Source organism: Acanthochromis polyacanthus, chromosome 20 (genome assembly GCF_021347895.1).
Source record: "Acanthochromis polyacanthus isolate Apoly-LR-REF ecotype Palm Island chromosome 20, KAUST_Apoly_ChrSc, whole genome shotgun sequence".
Classification (NCBI taxonomy): Eukaryota; Metazoa; Chordata; class Actinopteri; family Pomacentridae; genus Acanthochromis; species Acanthochromis polyacanthus.
The window spans coordinates 28,050,234-28,070,502 of record NC_067132.1 but is presented as its reverse complement, the minus strand read 5'-3'; the positions used below and the strand labels follow the sequence as shown (position 1 = coordinate 28,070,502).

The window sequence follows — 20,269 nt, the reverse complement described above, 5'->3', positions numbered from 1 at the left end:
TCCCTGCACAGGACAACTGGGTCATCCTGACAAATCCTGCACAGAAACTAAGTGGCTCTATGGAAATGTTCTCAGTGTGAGTCCTGATTTTCTCTGCCACTTTCCCTTCGTGGGGACAGCATGAGAGTTTGGCGTCGGCTTCAGCCTTGGGGCTGAGTCGACTCGGAGCTTTGAAGACATTCTTCTGAGATGAGGCGAACACACGGACACAGCTCTACAGCACACAGCTACAATAGACTGTGTGCTTTTATGTTCAGTCTCATATAAAACAATGACACTCGAGCTGATATTTCACATGAATACATTCATGAGGATAATGAAAAGGGATTAATGACGAGGCATAGCCGGAGTTTAACTGTGGATTCTTTGTTACGCCATAAATTAGAAGGAGATAGAGTAAAGTAAATACAGCTAAACGCAAAGGTCACGGCTACCCTTGACTTCCAACGTAAAACGAGAACTTCTTTAACAACCGTCCAGCCCACATTAATAATTCAGAAAACGATGCCATAAACCTACATTTATTTCCTCCCAGGTATGCAGATGAGGTCGGACATTAATAGCAGAGAATTAAGGAGGAGTTTTACAACCATGACCTTGTGGGGAATGTAAAAGCCGTAGCTTGGGAAGCGGCCACAGGGCAGCGAGATTGGATTTAGTTTATAGAGCCAACCGTTCACTCCCTTCAATCTTTAACGTCTCATTGAATGACAAAATTCATAAGGGATCTATAATTAACTGGACACACTCCTGGAGATACGCCAGCCCAACTCTGATGGTCAGCTCAGCATGTTTGCAGGCAGGTATTGTCAAAAGTGTGGACAGGAAAAAAAACGTATTTCAGCAAATCTGTATCTTAGATGTATATCAGGAGAGTTTGGTATTGAGTCTCGTCTCTTTCAGTAAGCTCTAACTCATCGCATCACAACCCAGCCTGCATTTAGAAACTGCATGAGGGAAGGTTTCAGAGCTAAATCATAAAATACGGTCTGCTGTGAGACATTATGGATTTTCTCTTTAAGCCAAATTAAGGGTAGGATTTGGCTAGCAGAAAACCTCAAATTCAAAAATTTCTCTTGAACTTTGGAGACGGCAACAGTAAAGGAATAGTTGCGGAGTGGAAATGTCAATACTTTGACATTTCATGAAATGTCAACTCCTGTCTTTTTGACAGGAGTTAGACAGGAGGATCAATACCGCTGTCCTAAAGTTGTGTTGTTGCTATGAGATTGCCAGGCAACCAGTGGAGACTCCAGGATATCTCTGCACCGGGCCTATAAACCCCAATGAAACTGGAAAGTCTAGTTTATTTTCTTATATACAGATTTAATAAATGACACTTGCTTGTATTAATGGAAGCAAACTTTTATGCCAGAGTTAGGCTAGCAGTTTCCCCCTGCATCCAGTGTTTATGCTAAGCTAACTATGTCATTACTAGCAGCTGCCACTTAATGTACTTGTGGTAATTTGAGATTATCAATGATACTGTGATGAATCTTTCCAAGCCAGAAGACAACAGGTCTCACCTAACAGGATGACGATACATAGAAGAATAGCAATCAGAGCTCCTGTGCTGAGACCAACAGGAAGAAAGATGGCCTCGGCACTGCAGGTCAGCAACGAACCATCCGATTCGCAGCCACAAACACGGATGGTCAACGTGCCCGTGCTGCTCTTGGGTGGGTATCCATTATCGTCGATCACCACAGGGAGGAAGTAGATCTCCTGCAAACGCCGCCTGAATCCACCGCGCTTGGTCACGATTCCAGCTGTGTTATCTGGAAGAACAAGGAGAATTTTACAATCAGTTCACAACAGTCCTTAATTATATGTGACATGTGGTAAAAGGATCTAGGAGAAGCCTGAAGGAGCACAGTAGCTGATGATTCCCGGATCCATGCTGGTTGGAAAGTGTTCTGGCTGAAGGTAAAAGCAAATATTCTTCTCGCTACAACCTCACATCAATCAGACGATCCTCTGAGCTGCACTACAAGTCTGGAGGTCCAAGTATGAGAAACTTTTCAACGTCTGACAGCACTTAATGTTTAATATCGAATCCTCTCCAAATGTGCCTCTCTGAATGAGTTAAAAGCACAACATATCAAAGAGTTGTCTTATCCAAGCTCTCACCATTTTACACCGCTTACTTTAAAAAGCTGTTAGAGCCCAACCACACCCAGGCCAATATTCCCCGAAACACTGCCAGAATGGTCGGCTTCTGTTGTTATTGTGTTATCTCTTTGAGCAGGTAGCATCACTCCAGAGAAATAGCAGATTAGCAATGATAGATATTAGATTTTAAAAAGAAAAAAAAATGCACAAAAGGGGAACAACGTGGGAGGACAGCCGGAGGTGTAAGGATAGCGAGTTGAATAGAGGCCGACAACATATACGAGGGAGAGGGAGCGTGTCAGGCTGAACCTGCCCGGTTCTGTCGGCTACAGCTAGACTGTCTGACCCCTGTCAAGCCGGGTTTGTTCCGCTGACGAAGCCCAGCGCTTTCTGTTGACAGGAGGTCAGGTATTTTAGCACACCTTGCATGTTGTGCACCGCCGCGATTTTGTTTGTGCTCCCTCTCTTGCTGAACCTGTCCTCGGCGCCCGTAGTGTTTGCATTTCCTGTCCCTGCCTGTCAGATCTCACTCTGTATCTGGAGAGTGTGCTTCCAAGGCTTCTGGCACTCAGGAAGCTGCAAGACAGTGTGTCCAAAAGGTAAAAACTGGATCAGAGGTTCGGACCAGGGCTTGTCAGGGATGGTGAATGCATTCGTTTCCCTGGCCTCATCCTGCCGTGTCCCACTTTTCATTACCCGTCTTTCTAGTTGAACTTCAAAGGGGCTCGGCCGGTGCGCGCTGTAGAGTGTCACATGTGGCCTTATCGTATGAAAACGTCTGACTGCATGTGTTTAAGTTGTTCTCAGCGCTGAGAAATGCCACTCTTAGTACCCTAGAGCAGCAAACTGAGAACATATGTTTTAATGCAGAGGCTGAAGGGTTAGAGTTAGGGTTACATTATAATTCAAACCATGTGATTGTAGGACTATCCCAGCTAGATTTTTTCTACTTCCAAAAACCTTCTGGGACAGTTTTGGAAAATACTAATACTACAGATGTTCTTCTTAGAACTAAAGATGTTCTCAGAATGTTTGGTGATAATATTATTCTCCAACATACATGATACACTGTTCCTTCTTTATCATGCAGGTTGTGGGAACATTTTATAGACTGGCTCATGTGTTCCTTCCACAATAACTCCAAAACATTCTCAAAGCATTGTAGGAGAAAAGTTCCACCTCTAGTATCATTTCGCACGACAGGAACATCTTATGAAGAAAGTTCTGTCATCTCAGGCCTTGTTAACATCTTGAAAACATTTTCAGAATGTTACATTGAGAAAATTAAATGTATCAGGAATGTGATATTTTGTCATCTGGGGTCTTGATTAGTTTTACAATATATATATATATATATATATAATTTTTCTGGAAAATGTTCTTCCTTTGATACCATGGAACATTGTGTGAACATTATATCAAAGAACATGATGCGTCCCCTCAACAACAAAGCTAAAAGTTTGATCTTTAATGTGTCAGGACCACTATGTAACATTTCTCATGAACAAAAATTCCATCATCTAAAGTCTTGGTAACATCTGTAAACATTTTTTGAATGTTGCAGGAAAACGTTCTTCCTTTGATATCGTGAAACGTTTTGAGAATTGTTCTGCTCTGTGTTCCTCAAAAACATCCTCAAAATACTACAGGAAGAATGGTCAACTATGTTATGATATTTCACACTACAATAAATTTTTATAAAATCATGTCAGGCCTCGATGACATCAGGAAAACATTTTATAAATGTTGCTTTAGGAAGCAACGTTCTGGCAATGTCTTTTTAGCACCTTCTGCATGTTGATACTGAATGTCTTAACCTGATAGGAACATTGTAATGGAAGTGCCATTAACACATTCCTGGAACATTAGATTGACATGAAAATACTCACTTCCAAAGTCCCGGATGGTGAAATTCTTGTTTTTCAGATCTTCTTTTGGTGATCTGAAGGAGAACTGCTGTCCAGCTGGTGGTAGATCCTGGTCTTTTCCACTGAAGGTTTGAATCACCTGGTCAAGACAAAAGAAAAAAAAAGAAGCAAAGTCTCATTTTAACAGCCTTTAATCCGACATCCACTTGTATTGTCTTTTTGATTGTGTAACTTGTAAACTTGATCACAGGGAAAATTCTCTGTGAATTCACATTTTGAAGGTGGAAATTACTGCACACTGAACAGAAGCGTCAGCCAGACTTGAAATGACTGCACGTCAGATCTGTCGGCACGAAACAAGGCGGTGAATTGTTTCCACAATCGTTTTGGATGCAGTCACCGAGCACCTGATTGAAAACTTGTTGAAATTTCACCTGAACACATCGTGTGATGGATTAACTTCACTGAGGACCGCTGGAGCTTGTTCAGCGATCACCAGCTGTTTGATCTCGTAAATCACACTACATCTGCAGAACAACACCTACACTTATCTGCCAGAGCATTTCTACAAACTGGACCACTTGCACGTGAAACCAGTGTGAGACTAACAACACCAAACCAACCAACCAGCCACTCTCTTCTGTGCACTTCCACCCTGTTAAGCACAGATTGCTGATTCAGCCGCCTCTGTACTTGACTGCTGACGGCTTTTCTACTTTCCTCTGTTCCCTGAACGTCTCAGAGCTCTGTCTGGAACCGGCTGTCCTGCCAACCCAGCTGTGCGACCAGTCTGCTCCTCTTCACTCACTGGTCCTGAATCCACCCCCCCACCACAAACACACAGCAGCCAACAATCAACCCTCCTGCCCCGTTACATCACCCCGACTATGTTGCTCTCTCTTTCCCCTCTCAGTATTTGAATAGAAGTCCCTCCAGGGGAGTAAAACCTGACACCAGGTGTGATGAGTGTTCTGTTGTGTTCCCCGCAGCAGATGTACAGTTCACACTATTGATTCCCTGCAAGCAAATTACCTTTGTGATGAATAAATCTGAGCTGCAACCAACAGTTATTTTTCATTAGTGTTTAAACTATCGATCTTTTTTGGCGCCCAGTAAATCAGTTATGTCAGAAATAATGGCGCACGTCCATCAAACGTTACCTAAAGCAACGGTTTGCCCAGTGGAAGGCTACAACCCATAAAATCACAATGTCTATGGGGGGAAAGAGCCCTTAGCCTCATCTCCAACCCTCCAGCAAAGTCCAGAAAAAGGCAACTGACTAATTAATCGATAGATCATTTTAGATTCAATAAAAATCCGTGCTAGTTGAGTAGAAAACCTCAGATACTGGCAAGTTTACTTCCAACCATGCAATTTATCTGATTTTAAATCTCACAGAATGCTGATGCGCACACAACAAATGCAAAAATAAAATAAACCAGAATGTCAAAAAAAGAAGAATGCATGGCTATTTCATGATAGAATAAGATTTTGCAATGCTACAAGGTGTGTTTACAGCTGCAGATGCAGAAACCCTAGCTGAAATTCAAGTTTTTTTGCAGATATTGTGGCCATTTTCTTGAATTGCATGGTACTTTTTGGAATTATGTTTCTGTGCAATGCTGTCCCTCCTCTTTTAAAACTGTTTAAATGTAAGAATCAAGTTGAATCAGTGGAAATGCTGATTCAAAATTGATTCTGCATCAAAAACTTTAGTACTCAGTCATCTATGTTTAGTATTGGCTGCAAGACAGTGTAGAACGTTGCTGAAATACAGTTTTTTTTTGCAGATATTTGGGCTATTTTCTTGAATTGCATGGTATTTTTAGAATTAAGTTTACATGTAATGCTGCCCCTCTTCTTTATAAACTTTTTCTAAAGCAAGAATCAGTTGTGAATTAGTGGAAATACTGATGCAAAACTGCATCAAATGTTTCATTGCTAAAACATCCATGTTTGGTAACGGCTGCAAGAAAGTGTAGAACGTTGGCGAAATAGTTTTGGTTTTTTTTGCAGATATTTTGGCCAATTTCTTGAATTGTATGGCATTTTTAGAATTAGATTTACATGTCATGCTATCCCTTCTTTTTAAGCAGGATTTCAAGGGGAAGAAATGATTTAAAAATAGTGGAAATAGTGGCACAAAACTCCATATTTGGTATCGGCTGCAAGAAAGTGTAAAATGTTGGTGAAATACAGGGATGTTTTTGCAGATATCTGAGCCATATTCTTGAATTGCATTGCTCGTCTAGAATTAAATTTGCATGTAATGCTGACCCTCTTCTTTGAATTATTAGAAATACTGATATAAAACTGATTCTGCATGAAAAATCTTAGTGCTAAAACATTCATGTTCGGTACTGGCTGCAAGAAAATGTAGAACGGTGCTGAAATACATGTTTTTTTTGCAGGTATTTGGGCCAAATGGTAGTGTATATTCTATCATTTCCTGCAAAATATACTGCAGGAAAAGAAGATTAATAATAAGAGAGAGAAAGGAAAGGAAAATGAAAGAAGGGATGCAGTTTAAACCCACTTCTTGCACTTTTCTGTATAGTTCTGAATTTTTCTCTGTATCTCCGTAAGATTTTATTTTTGATTTATATAGAATAAATACATATATAATACAGTCTGTCATTTACAAATCCTCCTTTTATTGCACTCAAAAGTGCTTCCCACCTCCTCTCCATCACAAGTGGAGCTGTTGCTGCAGTAGCTGCTTATTACTCGCTGCTATTGTACATGTTAAATGGCTTCGAGTGCATTCTGCTTTTGCACTCAGCTGCATTGTGAGTTAAGCTAGATAAGAGTGGCGGCTAAATGCTGTAAATGTAAATGTAATTATCCCCGCGTAACAAACTGATTCACGAGGTTAGCGTTCCAATATCGCATTACAAAAGGCAAAGCAAATACTTTAAACAGCAGGAGCACATTATAGCACCGGCTGCCCTCCAATATATCTAATGTGTAGAAGTCCCCAGTAGGAAATAACTTGTTTTATGTTCCCTTTGTGGTTACTTTTTCTCATTTCACACTTGACCAGTTGACTCCGAGTACAGTAAATTATGAATTGTCCTACTGTATAACTTCCCGATCTTCTTTATTTGCAAATCTCGGCGTTAGGCTTTAGTAAGAGCCTCTTCCCACACATTCACAGGGAAACAATCATACCGCTCCCCTTGCTGGGTTCATCCTGGTTACAGATTATTTTCAATCAAAAGTTGTGCCGCAGCGTGAGACACTCCAGAACAAGCAGCTCGTATGTTTTTCGGCTGTGTGCGAGCAGATAATCATCAAGGGAAATGTGTGATGGATTTTTTACAAGAGAGGATCTGCGGTTCTTTATCATCCCCCAGCTGTGCACAACACCTGGTGGAATCATGCTGTGGCGACGCTGCAGGAAAGTGTATATTCTGGAAGAGGAGCCAGGAGGAAGATGAGGGGAAAGAAGATTACAGGGAGGGAATGCGAAAGAGGAAGGATGATGAGGCAGTTTAAATCTACTTTTTGTACTTTTCTGTACGGTTTCAAACATGAATCTTGATTATGTTTTACCCCCAGTGGAACAAACTTGGATTATCTGGTGCAGAGCAGTCATATAAGTGAATGTAGCGAACTAACTGGGTACCAAATCCAAATGTTTCTCTATGGCTTCATATTAAGATTCATTTTCTTTTTCTAAATTCTTAAAACGGCATCAACTCAGCATCCCTCCTTCTAAAATCCAGACTCTGTCGCTGTGTAAATACTGTTCCTGTCTTTGTTGTTTAACTTCTGAACACAAGACGTCTCATAAATCACTGAAAATTCTCAGCGTTTGTGCACCGGTGGCTCCATGTGTTCACATCACGCTTTGCCCTGCTGCTGTAAGTTGCATTTTTTCGATCACAATTTGCTTCCAAACAAGCTGTTCAGGAGAGACAGAGAAAGTTTCTTCCAAGTGGAAATAAATGTGGAAACAATCTTGCATTTATTGTACTTTATTCTGCAAGTTAAAGGTCTAACTAGTCATTTTTGAATCGATTTTGATCTTAAAACAAAAGATCAAATAAAATTGAAGACGAGAACATACAGTTTGGGGTCACTTACAGTCTAGACATTGTTCATGTGGTAAATGAATATTCAAGCTGGAAACTTTTAATGGAATATCTCCATAGGGGTACAGAGGAACATTTCCAGCAACCATCACTCCTGTGTTCTAATGCTACATTGTGTTAGCTAATGCTGTTGAAAAGCTCATTGATGATTAGAAAACCGTTGTGCAGTTATGCTAGCACATGAATTAAAGTGTGACTTTTCCTGAAAAACATGAAATTTTCTGGGTGACCCCAAACTTTTGAATGATAGTGTAGGTATCATTTATTAGGAGTTTGGAGCAGAGTGGTTTGCTCGGATTGTGTTTACATTTTGGACCAAATCTGAGAAACAGCACAGCCAGAATATAAAGCGCGGGCTCCGTCGTGAAGCTAGAAAACATGGCAAATTCACATGCCAAGGAAGACAGTGATGCCGTCAAATAGAGGGCACAGCCGTTGTTTTGATTGCAACAGGCCTGAGGACCGGCAAAACATCCTCAGTGTGATGAGGCGTCTACAGTGATTTGATAGACTGCCAAAGAAGCTGTTCCCTCACAACGCTAACTGCATATAGATGCTGGTTAATGGGCTAATTTACAGGCACAGGTGGTTTACAACGCGCACAGGCAAATTTCTCCGCTGCATCTCAAATATATCATCCGAAATGTACTCCAGGTTGCCTGGTATGCAAAGCGCTGCTGTGCTTTATGATTGCTTCTCCCGTCGAATCGAACTCTGACACAATCAGATTCTTTTTTCTTTTTGATTCATGCTCGCTGCTGAAGGGTTTCTCTGCAAAAATCCCTTGAAATAAAAGAAGGCTTTTCTTCAAGTCACCTTGGGTAAAACACAAGACGTAAGTGTGTTGTAAAAAAGCAGGAAAGTATCACAATTTCAGCGTTTATTTCTGTCAAAGTGCAAGCAGTGGCGCTTTGCTGGTGTTACTGTGTGCCAACACCTTTCAGATTCAATTTAGTACCTTTAAATAGTCTTTGACAACCATCTTAACCCTCCTTAAATTATCACTTTGATCCTTGTCACTGTTTAATGTCTCTAAATCAATGATGACATCATTTTTTTGCTTCATATTTAATAACATTTCCTAGTTTGATGGGGGCAACTGGGTAAACACCTATGTGTCCTTTAAGAAATAGCAACATTTTACGCAATGTTGTTTTCACTGTTTTGGATGATACTGAGGTCACTATAACATGCAATTTTTAAATATTCAGAAAGTTCTAGGGCCCCAAACTTTCTGAAATTGCGTTTGTTTTTTTCTGTGGTCAAATTGACCCCGAATATGATACATGTTACTATTCTTGATAACAGAAATAGTTTTTTAGTACTCTGCCAAGAAACACAACAGAGATACGAGACAATAGGCGTCTGTCTGTCTGTCTGTCTGTCTGTCTGTCTGTCTGTCTGTCTGTCTGTCTGTCTGTCTGTGTGCAACATTACTCAAAAACGGACCAGCCGATTTGGATGAAACTTTCAGGGAAGGTCAGAAATGACACGAGGACCAAGTGATTGGATTTTGTTTCTGACAATGTCATATGGGGGAATGAACAGCTTTGGCGGAGTACTGCGCTCTCTGAGTGCATTTCGTGTTTAGTTTATTAATAATTTAGCCCATAGATTCCTGTGATGTTTTACCAAATAAGAACACTTGAGGACAGATGAGTCAATGTAACTCATTAATGAATTTTTTCAGGATTTCAAACATCGGCAGTCATCCTATGACTGAGTAGCTTTGGCAGAGTCCTGTGCTCTCTGAATGCTTTTCTTGTTCCAAATGTTATAGATGACAAAATACGTACTATAAAGTAATATAAAGCCAACACCAAAAATATAAATCTTTGCAATTTTATGTCAGTCAGTAGGTTTTATTGTGATCTGCAAATTTCTCCATCGTCATGCAGTAGATTCTCTGGATGTAAAAAGGGAGTGGGTGTGTGGTTGCTTTATTTAAAGACCCACCGAGGAAGATTTTAGCGGAAATGTAGCGCTGCCGAAGCAACGCTACATTTCCCGTGAGCCTCGGCGCGCACTGTCGCAAACCGTCGTAAACGAGCGAGCGAGCCTCAGGAAAGCCGGCGGAGTTGAAATCATTGTTGAACAATGGCCACCGACGAGGTAACGTACATCTAACAAAGAGGTTATACACGAATAACGTTTTGACAGTCTATATTGTCTGGAATTTTGCACAGTTCATACATTTATCCATGAAATTTATGCAACCAACTCTCCGCTCTGCTACTGCTGAAAACAACTAGCTCCGCCCTGCTCCGCTCCGTCAGCGCACGCGCACCGTATTTGCTGTAAATCGCTCCGTCTCTCACAGGACATTCTAGACGAGTCGACAAAAAAATTAATAAAATACAAATATTTGCAAAACCAAAATGATTCATGAATCGAAAATGGGGGCATTAATAAGTGTAAATAATGAAGATTCATCCACCTTAATATGGGACTTTGTTACGAGCATAAAAATCTTCCTCGGTGGGTCTTTAAAGGGCTACTTAGGTAGTCAACAAATAGACATAAAATACCAGACACATAAACCTGGGGAACAATTTTACTTCTAATAATTTTCCAGACATTTAACTTGCTGGACCCCAAGGATAAAAGATGTTTGTAAATTTGAAGGTTAAAGGCTCAGTCAACACGTCTGAACAGTTAGAGAATCTGCTGTGCTTAACGCCACGAGAACCTGAGATGTCCACACAGGAGGAGGCAGGAAGGAGGTTAACCGCTGAACATACCTGTCCCACTTTGGCATTTTCACACACAAAGGTCTCGTATGGACTGGCGAGTTCAGGCGGGAACTCGTTGATGTCCAGCACATGGACAGTAACGGCCACCCGGCTGGTCAGGACTGGACTGTCTGACGGAGAGAGAGAGAGAGAAACACAACATGACAGTGTTATTTCTCCTTTTTCACAGCACTGACATCATGTGGATACCTAAAGTACTACCATCTCATGACAAGCTTTAGAGGTTTATCACGGCTGCGGTGGAACGGCTGAGCGGTTAAAGAGGCTGCCGATGCCCAAATGTCCACGGCGTCCTTGAATCGACGCCTGGCTGCTCTGTAAGTCACCCTTCTTAAATGCTGGAGGGAAAAAAGAAGAAAAATCTGTGATGTGTCCGGAACATGGCGATGCATAAATTGCACGCCGCTGTTTTATGATGCTTTTGATTGATGATGAAAAGCAGAATTAAATAAACACACGTGGATTTTAATTCCTCCCATGTGCTGCCTGCAAATAAAACATGCCTCACATGATGGGATAAGGCTCTATGGAGAGAGCATTTCCTTCTTTTTTTTAAAAAATGATTTAACTCAGGTTTGGTTTAAGCCGTAAGATGTATATTTTAATTATAGTTTGAAAGCCCCCCTGAGTGGGACTGACTTAAATCCAGGGTTGTTTGTTCCAATGTTCTCTCTCTTGCAGAGGGCACAATGGGGGATTGTTCTTTTTTTCCCCTCCTGTGTGGAAACCCGAGTAAGGCAAACTTTATGGATTTGATGCGGGAATAGGCTCTTTGCTGTGCAGCGGGAGGCTTAGCGAGCTCTTGTTTGTGCGAGTGCCAGTGCATGGGTACATACAGGTGCGTGGGCTTAGTGTGTAGGGGCGGGTTGTTGGTTGAAGAAGAAGGAGGAGGAGGGGGATCTGTAAGAGTCGGACTCAAGGGGATTGGAGGAGCAGCCACGGCTCAGTTAGTAACCTGTCTCTGACCTTGATGGAAAAAGCAATCTTCCCACCAAGGTAAAAATGACACCAAGCATGGAATTTGCTGCTTTTGCACTAACTGAACTACTAACAGTGATGCTCAGCCAGCAAAAAATCTTTTCAATCATCAGGTTTCCCGTTAAAGAAAAAAAAAATCCTCCAGATCAATAAAAGCACCACTACTGAGTCTATTCTCTTCTTATCTTCTGTCCAAATCTCATCTCCATAACTGTTATTATTGCTACAAGTGATACATCCCTCAGCCCACTAGATGGAGCAATGGTATTGTAGTTATTTTCCAATCTGACTGGCATCAGCATTTCACCCCAATAAGACATGCTCTATTTATTTATTTCCTGAATCTGAATACCCTGTCTATATATATTCTGCCTCAGTGGTTTGCCATAAAGTTGTCTGCTTTTTACTGCTTTTCTGCTCTGCATGACTTTTTTTTAAATTAAGCTCATTTTAATAAAACAAGAAGAAGAAAAAAAATCCTCAATCTTCGCAAGCAATCAACCACAAATCTATAAAATGAGGTACAGAACGGAGACAGAAAGGTTCCTGGTGGATGTCAGTCTGTTAAAAGTGCAGGCAGAAGAAGGCGGCGAACACAAAACTCATGATGAGTGTGAAACTAAATTCATTTGCTGTAAATAGATGGCAAGTGTGCCTCCTTAATTGCCTCCTGCCAAGGTTATTATTGCATTTAATAGATCTTCCCCCCGCTCTTTGTCTCCCCGAAAAATTGCTGCTGGGGTTTAAAATGCCAAAACTGCTAATCTACCCCTGGTTCTTATTTAGCCAAAGCCTTCTGCTGTGCACTGGGTCTCGGGAGAGCGGCACACACTGCTCTCATTTTTGCTGCATGACTGCAGTGTCTGGAGATGACCGCGCAGATCTCCAAGGTTTGCCAAGGGAAAAGCCTCCAACTCAGGTGTTGTGGCAGGTGTTGATCATTGCAGAGGCGCTTTTTACATTTTTTTTTTTACTTTATTGAAAGGAAATGTCATCCAGCCGCGCATATTGTTGGACATTTTCCAGCCAAGTCATTGTTACAGGGAATATTAAAGGCGTGGGCGGATAAATGTTAAAAAGCATTAGCGGCAAGGACGCGCGGCGGATGCAGAGGTAGGACAAACCCAGGTAATAATTTGCCGTTTATTGAAAACTGCTGTGCGATGCCAATTGAGGCTGCGGATGAGAGTTTTTTTTCCCTCTTTGTGACCTCTCCTCGATGAAGGTACCTTTGCTCCAGTGATTTTCGTGTTGTTCTTCATGCTTTAAAACCCGAATAGCACACAGAAAACACCCCGACGATGACAATAGAAAGCAGCGCGGAGGAGCCATAACAGACTATCCAATATCCAGAGCAGAAAGTTCTGCCAAATCTCACTCAAGGTCAAAAACAGAATTGAACTCAAGCTGGGACACAAACTCTGGGGTGCTGGGCTTTATCTCTGCTCTTACTGCACCAGTTCAACTATTATTTTTAAACACTGGCTCTGGGGTTTTATTTTTTTTCCCGTCTCCTTTTCTGTCAGTGAGTAAAATTGTCCAAACATAAGTCCTCTGAGGAAGAGGGAACCCGAGAGGGCAGGAGGTCTAGATCAGAGTGTCTACTGGCAGGCAGGTGATAAGAAAGGAGTGAAACACATGTGGGCAAAAAGAGCACAAACGCCACGGCTTCCTGTATCCACTGAGCATGCGGCGGCCTTGCAGAATCCTCCTCCTCCTCTTCTTCCTCCTCCATTAACCCTGTATCCTTTCAGTCTACCCCATCCCTCCAATTTTCTTGGCACTTAGGCACAAAAAGCCGCTCAAAGAAACATGCTCACACACGTAGGGAAAAAAAAAAACAGAATTAGCATGTCACTGCCATGACCTTGAGGGGAAGTGAGTAATATCAGTTTCCAAGGCGACAATGACTCAAGTTTTAACAGCCCATATTTCACAGTCTGTCCTAATGAATATACAGCGTGTGTAATTTTGATTGAGCACCAGCCTGCCTCTGGGATAATGACTTTGACGGTTCTTAGCAGATTTGATGACTTGATGACGATAGATTTGCTTATTTATCCGGAAATTTGCTCCACTTCCTCCATAAAAACATAATTAGCTTGATGACATGTCTTAAAGCCGCAGCTCCCGCGTTAGTTCCATCTTCTCCCGGCGCTCGGCTCGCCGCACGCTGTGACGCCGCGGCCGTAAAGTTTCAGTAAAGGTTCACATTTTACTGCGGTGTAAGTAAAAGTTGACTCTGGTGTGGGGAGGAAAGAAAAAGCTTCCCAATGCCAATGTCATCAAATGGAGAAGAAGAAGGCAGTTAAAAATGAAAACAGAGTTGAGGCAAGTATGCTAGAGGAGACAATGTCCTGGAGATACATCCCTCTGGGAGAGCTATCATGGTTTATGGTCACCTATAAACCTTTCCAGCAAAATGGGATTGAGTATTGACTAGAGTAAAAGTGTGTTAAATCCTTCACACAGATTATGGCGGAGGGGGAAGGACGGCGACACCTGCATGAATCACAATTGATCCCATTGTCATACTTACTAAGTTTGGTCGCCACGATGGAGATATTGTGCTGAGCGATGCTCTCCCTGTCCAGGAGTTCATTCGTGGAAATGGTTCCCTCCACCGGATCAATGTCGAAGTAGCTGTCCAAGTCGCTCTTCCAGTCAATGGAATACCTAAGGAAAAGTAAACAAAATAAATGTTTGTTTAACGGCACCCATTTCCAACATAAACCAGAGAATTAAACCACAGTGATTCCCCCCTCTGGGCTCATGTATATGAGTTAGGTGTAATGTGATGTTGGCACGGCCTTCATTACTCATTCTGAATGGTCATTTCCAGAAAATGTGCTGAGGATTGCATATACATTCCAGTCTAGTAATGGGGGCCCGGCGTGCTTTGGCCGTGCTGAGCTGACGGTTTTCTCGGGAACATAAATGAATTTTCGCCGTATCAATCTCTACCGCGGCCGACGAACAACAAAAAGTGTGAAAATGTTTGCGTGGTGTCCGTCTCTGTTCAAACGCATCTTTGGTTCTTACACCAAGTTGCTCTGAATGCAAAGCCATGAAATACAAGCGAGATCTGAAATCAGAACCGCGAGCCAGTGACAGCTCCATTCATCATTCCATTCCATTTGATCTTAAAAGGCCATTTTTCATCAATAATTTAGCCACAAATAGGTTGTCGTCTTTTATTCTCAAAGAGGACAGAGGTTGGGAATGTGGTGCCTTGCTCATGGGCTCTTCTGCAGGGTTGATTTCTCATGGGGCTGAGCGTCCACATAAAGGACAGCCTCTTCGTGCCATCACTCGTTTTTTTTCTCATGCTTTTGCTATTTGATCTTAAAAGGCTACTGCTCATGAATATTTAACGTGCTTGTTTTCTCCACCACAGAGCCTCAAACTGGACTTGACTCAGTCATTAAGAGAAACAGACCGAGCACACATTCACGCCCTCGAGTGTTTTGGTCGTAATGAGAATGATAACGAAACCACTTCAGTTTCAAAAAAATGAAAAATTTCATGAGCTTTGGTTCCATCAAATTTTCTGTTTCAGCTCCGATTTGTCTGCGTCGTCTCTTTAACTCCGGCCTCGAAGTGAACACGATCGTGTCAAAGTAGTTTAGCGTGAGTCTCTTTGATAAATATTAGAGCCAAACTCCCATCAAGAGTTCAAAAGATCAATGGTTTACAATTTTTCCTCTGGGCAAAACCCTTTTTTTTTTAGGGGGTGTGGGGTATTATTAGAGTCCAGCTGCTACTGAAGCACATGTTTCGCTCTGGGAAAGATTAAAAAAACGGAATTTTTTAGACGGAAAACACAAAAAAAGCAAACATTTTGCTTGCAATTGGTCCAATCTCGGAGTTATCGTTAAGTAAAATAGAGCGCATCAACAGCTGCGAGAACGAAATCACAGATCTGAAGCGTCTCTTTAAGCTCAGCTCAGTACTGGCAGCTGTAGATATGAAAATTAATTACACTGTTATCTCCTGCTTTGAACTGCGCTGATGTTAATTCACTCCAGTGAACATTACACACAATGCGCAAGGTAGTTTAAGAAGAAGAAGAATTAAAAAAGGAAGGCACGTTTGAGTTTATTATCAACAGTTGCTGGTTTTTAGGGTTTCGAGGTTTTCGAGGTTTTTATAAAGCCAATGAACAATATGGCTCCTGAGCGCCTTTGTGATTGGTGCTTTTAGACAGAAGCCAAAAGTTCAGTCCCATTCAAACTTGGGAATCTCTTTAGAATCAGCCAATAATGCACTATTCATGACGGCCTTTTGTTTCCCCAGCTAGAGATAACTCGACAGCATGCTGCTAAATAGCGAAATCAGTTGAGTCTAAAGTCTAAAAGCATAATTCCCTATGCATGATGGGTCATTGGGTCTATTGTTTTGAAGCGAGGAGTGCGAGGCTGCTCTCAGAAGGCACACAATGTCAGCCGGGGTATTGATGAATATTTAAAATACTGGAGACAAAGTGGAGAGCCATAGAATAGAGGGCATTAGCTCCTTTGTTTTTTGTACAAATCCCCGCTTCTTGCTATTCTTTTGTTTTCTCCGGTAATGAAAGATTCATAATAAAACAACTGCTGTCCAGGCAACAGGTGTTATTGCTATTTTCACCCGAGCCATTCATCTTCAAAGAGGCATTACTATGAAGCAATCCGCCCGAGTAAAAGTAAGCTAATAGATTTTAAAAAGGGTTTCTCATGCATTTTTAAGGCCACACTTCTTCTTTTGTCTTTGCACAGGATGCTCTATTGTTATCTACCGGCGAAGTTTTATGGACAGGAAACAGGACGGTGCGTTCGAGTGTGCGTGTCTGCACGTGTTCAGCAACATCAAGGCAAAGAGACTGAGCTGGAAAAGGAATGATTTGCCTTGAGTATAAATCAGGAGTTGGGGAAAGGCGTATCAGATCTGGAAACTGAGCAGGGATGTTAAATTGTCCCACCTGATAATTACCAAGGAGAGAGCAGCAGCAGCGGCGGTGAATTAAGGACCCTTTATTTTGGAGATACTGGGATAAGGAACATCAGCACTTTGACTTATTGGGATATTGTTGTGAGTTCTACTTAAAAATTCAATTTAATGTAGGAATTAAACCAGTAGAGGACACAAATTTGCATTAATTTTCTGTCTTTTTTCTCCTTCTTTGCAGTTAAACTAATAAGCACTGCTGCTTATATAAGTTCCATCGGTCCTGTTTGATTTAGATTTATCACTATTTATGCAAAACACTTTCTTTGCATCGTCCAAACACCAACTCTTTTTTTCAGATGTGATGGTAGCAGTGGTTACTCTTAGCATCAGTTCTAGATGTGGATTAAAATGAAGGCCATGACCTCTATACCGCCATTGAACCTGGACACCAGTTCTTCCACTTCATTGCCCTCTTAATCAGTGTATCGCTCCACCGAGCCAAACGATTAACACTACACGGCAATAATGTGTAACAATTACCTTTAATTAAATCATGCTAATCATCCAGATAATTAATAGAAAGTCATCTATAAAATAAATCTCATCTTAAAACACATTTTAAGAGCAAACTTAGGTCTATTAAAAACTACATGGCCGCCAAGTAAACAAAGTACTTTGAAAATAATTGCATTATACACATTGACTTAAACAGTTGAGAGGTTTTTTGGAGGGACTTCGCAGTTTGGTGGACAAAATGGTTGACCTAAATGTTCTGAAATATGTTGAATATGCGTTGATTTAACCCTTAAAAACGTATCACCGTGTATTCAAGCTACATCGTCCAACTGCAGCTGAAGCACACCAAACCTCAACCTCGCTCAGACGCTTTAAATTGAAACTACCTTTTGCTCCACAATGACAAGCTGTAAAATTGGAATATTTTAGCCAAACATGTTCAAAAGAAGAATAATGGCACAGAAAGCCCACTCTATACGCTTTCCAGGATTGGTTCCTTAAGTTTGTGGGATATTAAAACCTCCTGAAGTCTGAATGTCTGTTTCTGAGACAGTCGTCAGTAGGATGCAGCTAGCTGTTAGAAATCCTCAGCCATGGCGTTGGCAACCATTCATTTCCAGCACATATATACATAGAACACCATATGGACATGCTACGAAGGTGAAAGAAACCGAGATCTTCAGAAGAGATGGTTTAAAACTGTCCAAGCAACATATTTGATGCAACAGAATGGCATACAAGAAGTAGCAGCATGATAATTATTTCTGAAACTCAAGAACAACTAAACTGTTTGATATAAAATCTGTTCCCACTGCATTATTCCGATGCAACACACAGAATCCGTGAAACAAGACTGAACATGAGGTACAGCAACTTATCCAGATACAGAGATAGCTTCAAGCTAAAGTCAGATAATGTCGTAAAGGTGAGATATCCAGATATCATGTATTTATGTTGTCAGGTTTTCATCTGCATAATAAAGTTAGATTTTGTCTTCACGAGGTGCAGCGACACCAACAAGTGCCAACCTGCCAACAGATGACAAGAACAGGATTTTACATGACGGTATCGAACGTTCTACATGGACTGATGATTAGTCCTCAAACTGATGAGCAAAACTGACAAAACTCTTCAGATTAAAGCTCTGATGACGTTGATGAATGGAGACCGGAGACATTGATGAATGTATTAGAGATCTTAAGGCTTCAATCATGGGCTGCAGTATCGCAGTAGTTCTCCATTTAGCTCTTTAATCCTCAAGGGAATGACATGGGGATATTTGGTTCAACAGTAAAGCTCCTCAAGATGGAAATGTGCATCCAGATCCAGGCCAGATTCATTCCAGTATTTATATGAGATTAGACTCTGAATCATATGAGGAAAACAGTTTTTTTTAAATGGCAGGAATGTCTAAACTGTGAGCAGTTTTTTTTTGTCTGTTTTATCAGACTATCTAAAGCCTTTCAGCAAAGACAGGTGAGCACATCTTAACAAGTGTCTTTACCTGAGAATTCCATTCTAACCACAAGTGCTAGTGTTTTTTAGAAAGTAGAAATGTTTTACGTGAATAATTCCAGCATTTATTGCTTTGATTTTAGCTTGTGTTGGAAATGCCACAGTGAAAATGGAATTAAAAAGTCTTCATCGAACAGATGGGTGAGGATAAAATTTACTTTTTTAACGACACTTAGCTACAATCCACTAATAAACCATTTCTGTTTTTAATCCTCTGAAATCAAGCAGTTTCCGGGCATTTATTGGTGCAAAAACTGGAGAAAAAAAGAATCAATATGTGCAATATTTTTCCAAAAGCTCACAGATGTTATCAGTAATGGAAAAATTATGCCTTCTTGCATTTTTACACCCGTTACACGCTCTTCACATCAACTCTAGAAGCATGTTTCACCATGCTGAATGTATCTTCCAACAACTTCTTCTGTTTTCCATTTTTGAGCCATGCTGCATTTATTTTATGAATCATTTCGGTTACATTTTCCTCTCATTATCTTAAACATAGCCTTCAGGTCAACCTGAAAGTCTCAGATTTTTCATCATGTGACTGTTGGTTGCTCTTGGCTTCTCAATTGTGCTGAAAATTGCAGAATTTTTCATGTTTTCCAGGATGTGATTTGGGCCATTAGCTTATTTTTTTTGTTGCCTATTTTTATTTTAATTAGGTAAGTAGAAATAAGTGACTTTGATGAAATGTCACAATTTTCAGCTTAAATTAGACTCAGGACTCATTCAAAGGCTGACAGATGAATGAGAATCTGACACTTCACTTTGTTATTTAAAGAATTGGGCAATGATAAATGATGTAATTGCTTTTTAAAAAAGGAAAACATGCCTTTCATATCCGTGGTTTTTGGGGTTAGGTATTCTGGAGCCTGTAAAATTAAGAATTAGCAGTTTGCTGGAGTCATTAAAACTCAAACTTTAAAGGTAGATATTGTTCTCCACTGTGCATAAAGGAAAAAAATGTCTTGAATTTGAAACAAACAGGGCTTTTTTTTTTTTACATAAAGTGGCAGAGATGTCACAAAACCATGCATGTATTTGATATAACACCATGTGGAGGAGTTTCGGTGTAAATCGTCCAGTGTTTTAAAGTTTAACTTCACCTGACAGGACTGCTGCTGGCGTCTAAATCCTGTGCCGTCACCGCTCCAATGATGGTACCCGCAGGTGTGTCCTCATACACATCCATCACATAGGAGGGCTTATTGAACACCGGGGGCTCATCCACATCCAAAACGTTAATCTTCACTGTTGCTGTGTCTTTGAAAGCCCCAAAGCTTTGAAACCGAGGATCCAGATGAGCATTGGAGGCATCAACCTTAAAGGTGTACGCCTTCTTGGTTTCATAGTCCAGGGGCTGTAAAAAGAAGAGAAAAAACACACAGTTGAAGTCACTATTACCTGTAGCTTTTTTAAAGAAAAAATCAGAATTACGTTTCGGCTCTGTAGTGTCGGTAAGAGCTCTTGAGGAAACCCAATATGAGCATCGGTGTTGACG

The 20,269-nt window shown here is 41.0% G+C and overlaps 1 protein-coding gene across 1 annotated transcript in view; it reads right to left on the bottom strand.

Moving 5' to 3' along the window:
* The window catches only part of LOC110952682 (cadherin-12-like), a 120,314-nt gene that overhangs the window by 2,657 nt on the left and 97,388 nt on the right, over window positions 1-20,269 (bottom strand). The window contains exons 7-11 of the mRNA XM_022196341.2: window positions 19,875-20,128; window positions 14,348-14,484; window positions 10,819-10,940; window positions 4,002-4,119; window positions 1,527-1,778 (exon numbers count right to left, since the gene is read on the bottom strand). Coding sequence (XP_022052033.2) covers window positions 1,527-1,778; window positions 4,002-4,119; window positions 10,819-10,940; window positions 14,348-14,484; window positions 19,875-20,128 — 883 coding nt within the window. The remainder of the gene's footprint in view (window positions 1-1,526; window positions 1,779-4,001; window positions 4,120-10,818; window positions 10,941-14,347; window positions 14,485-19,874; window positions 20,129-20,269) is intronic.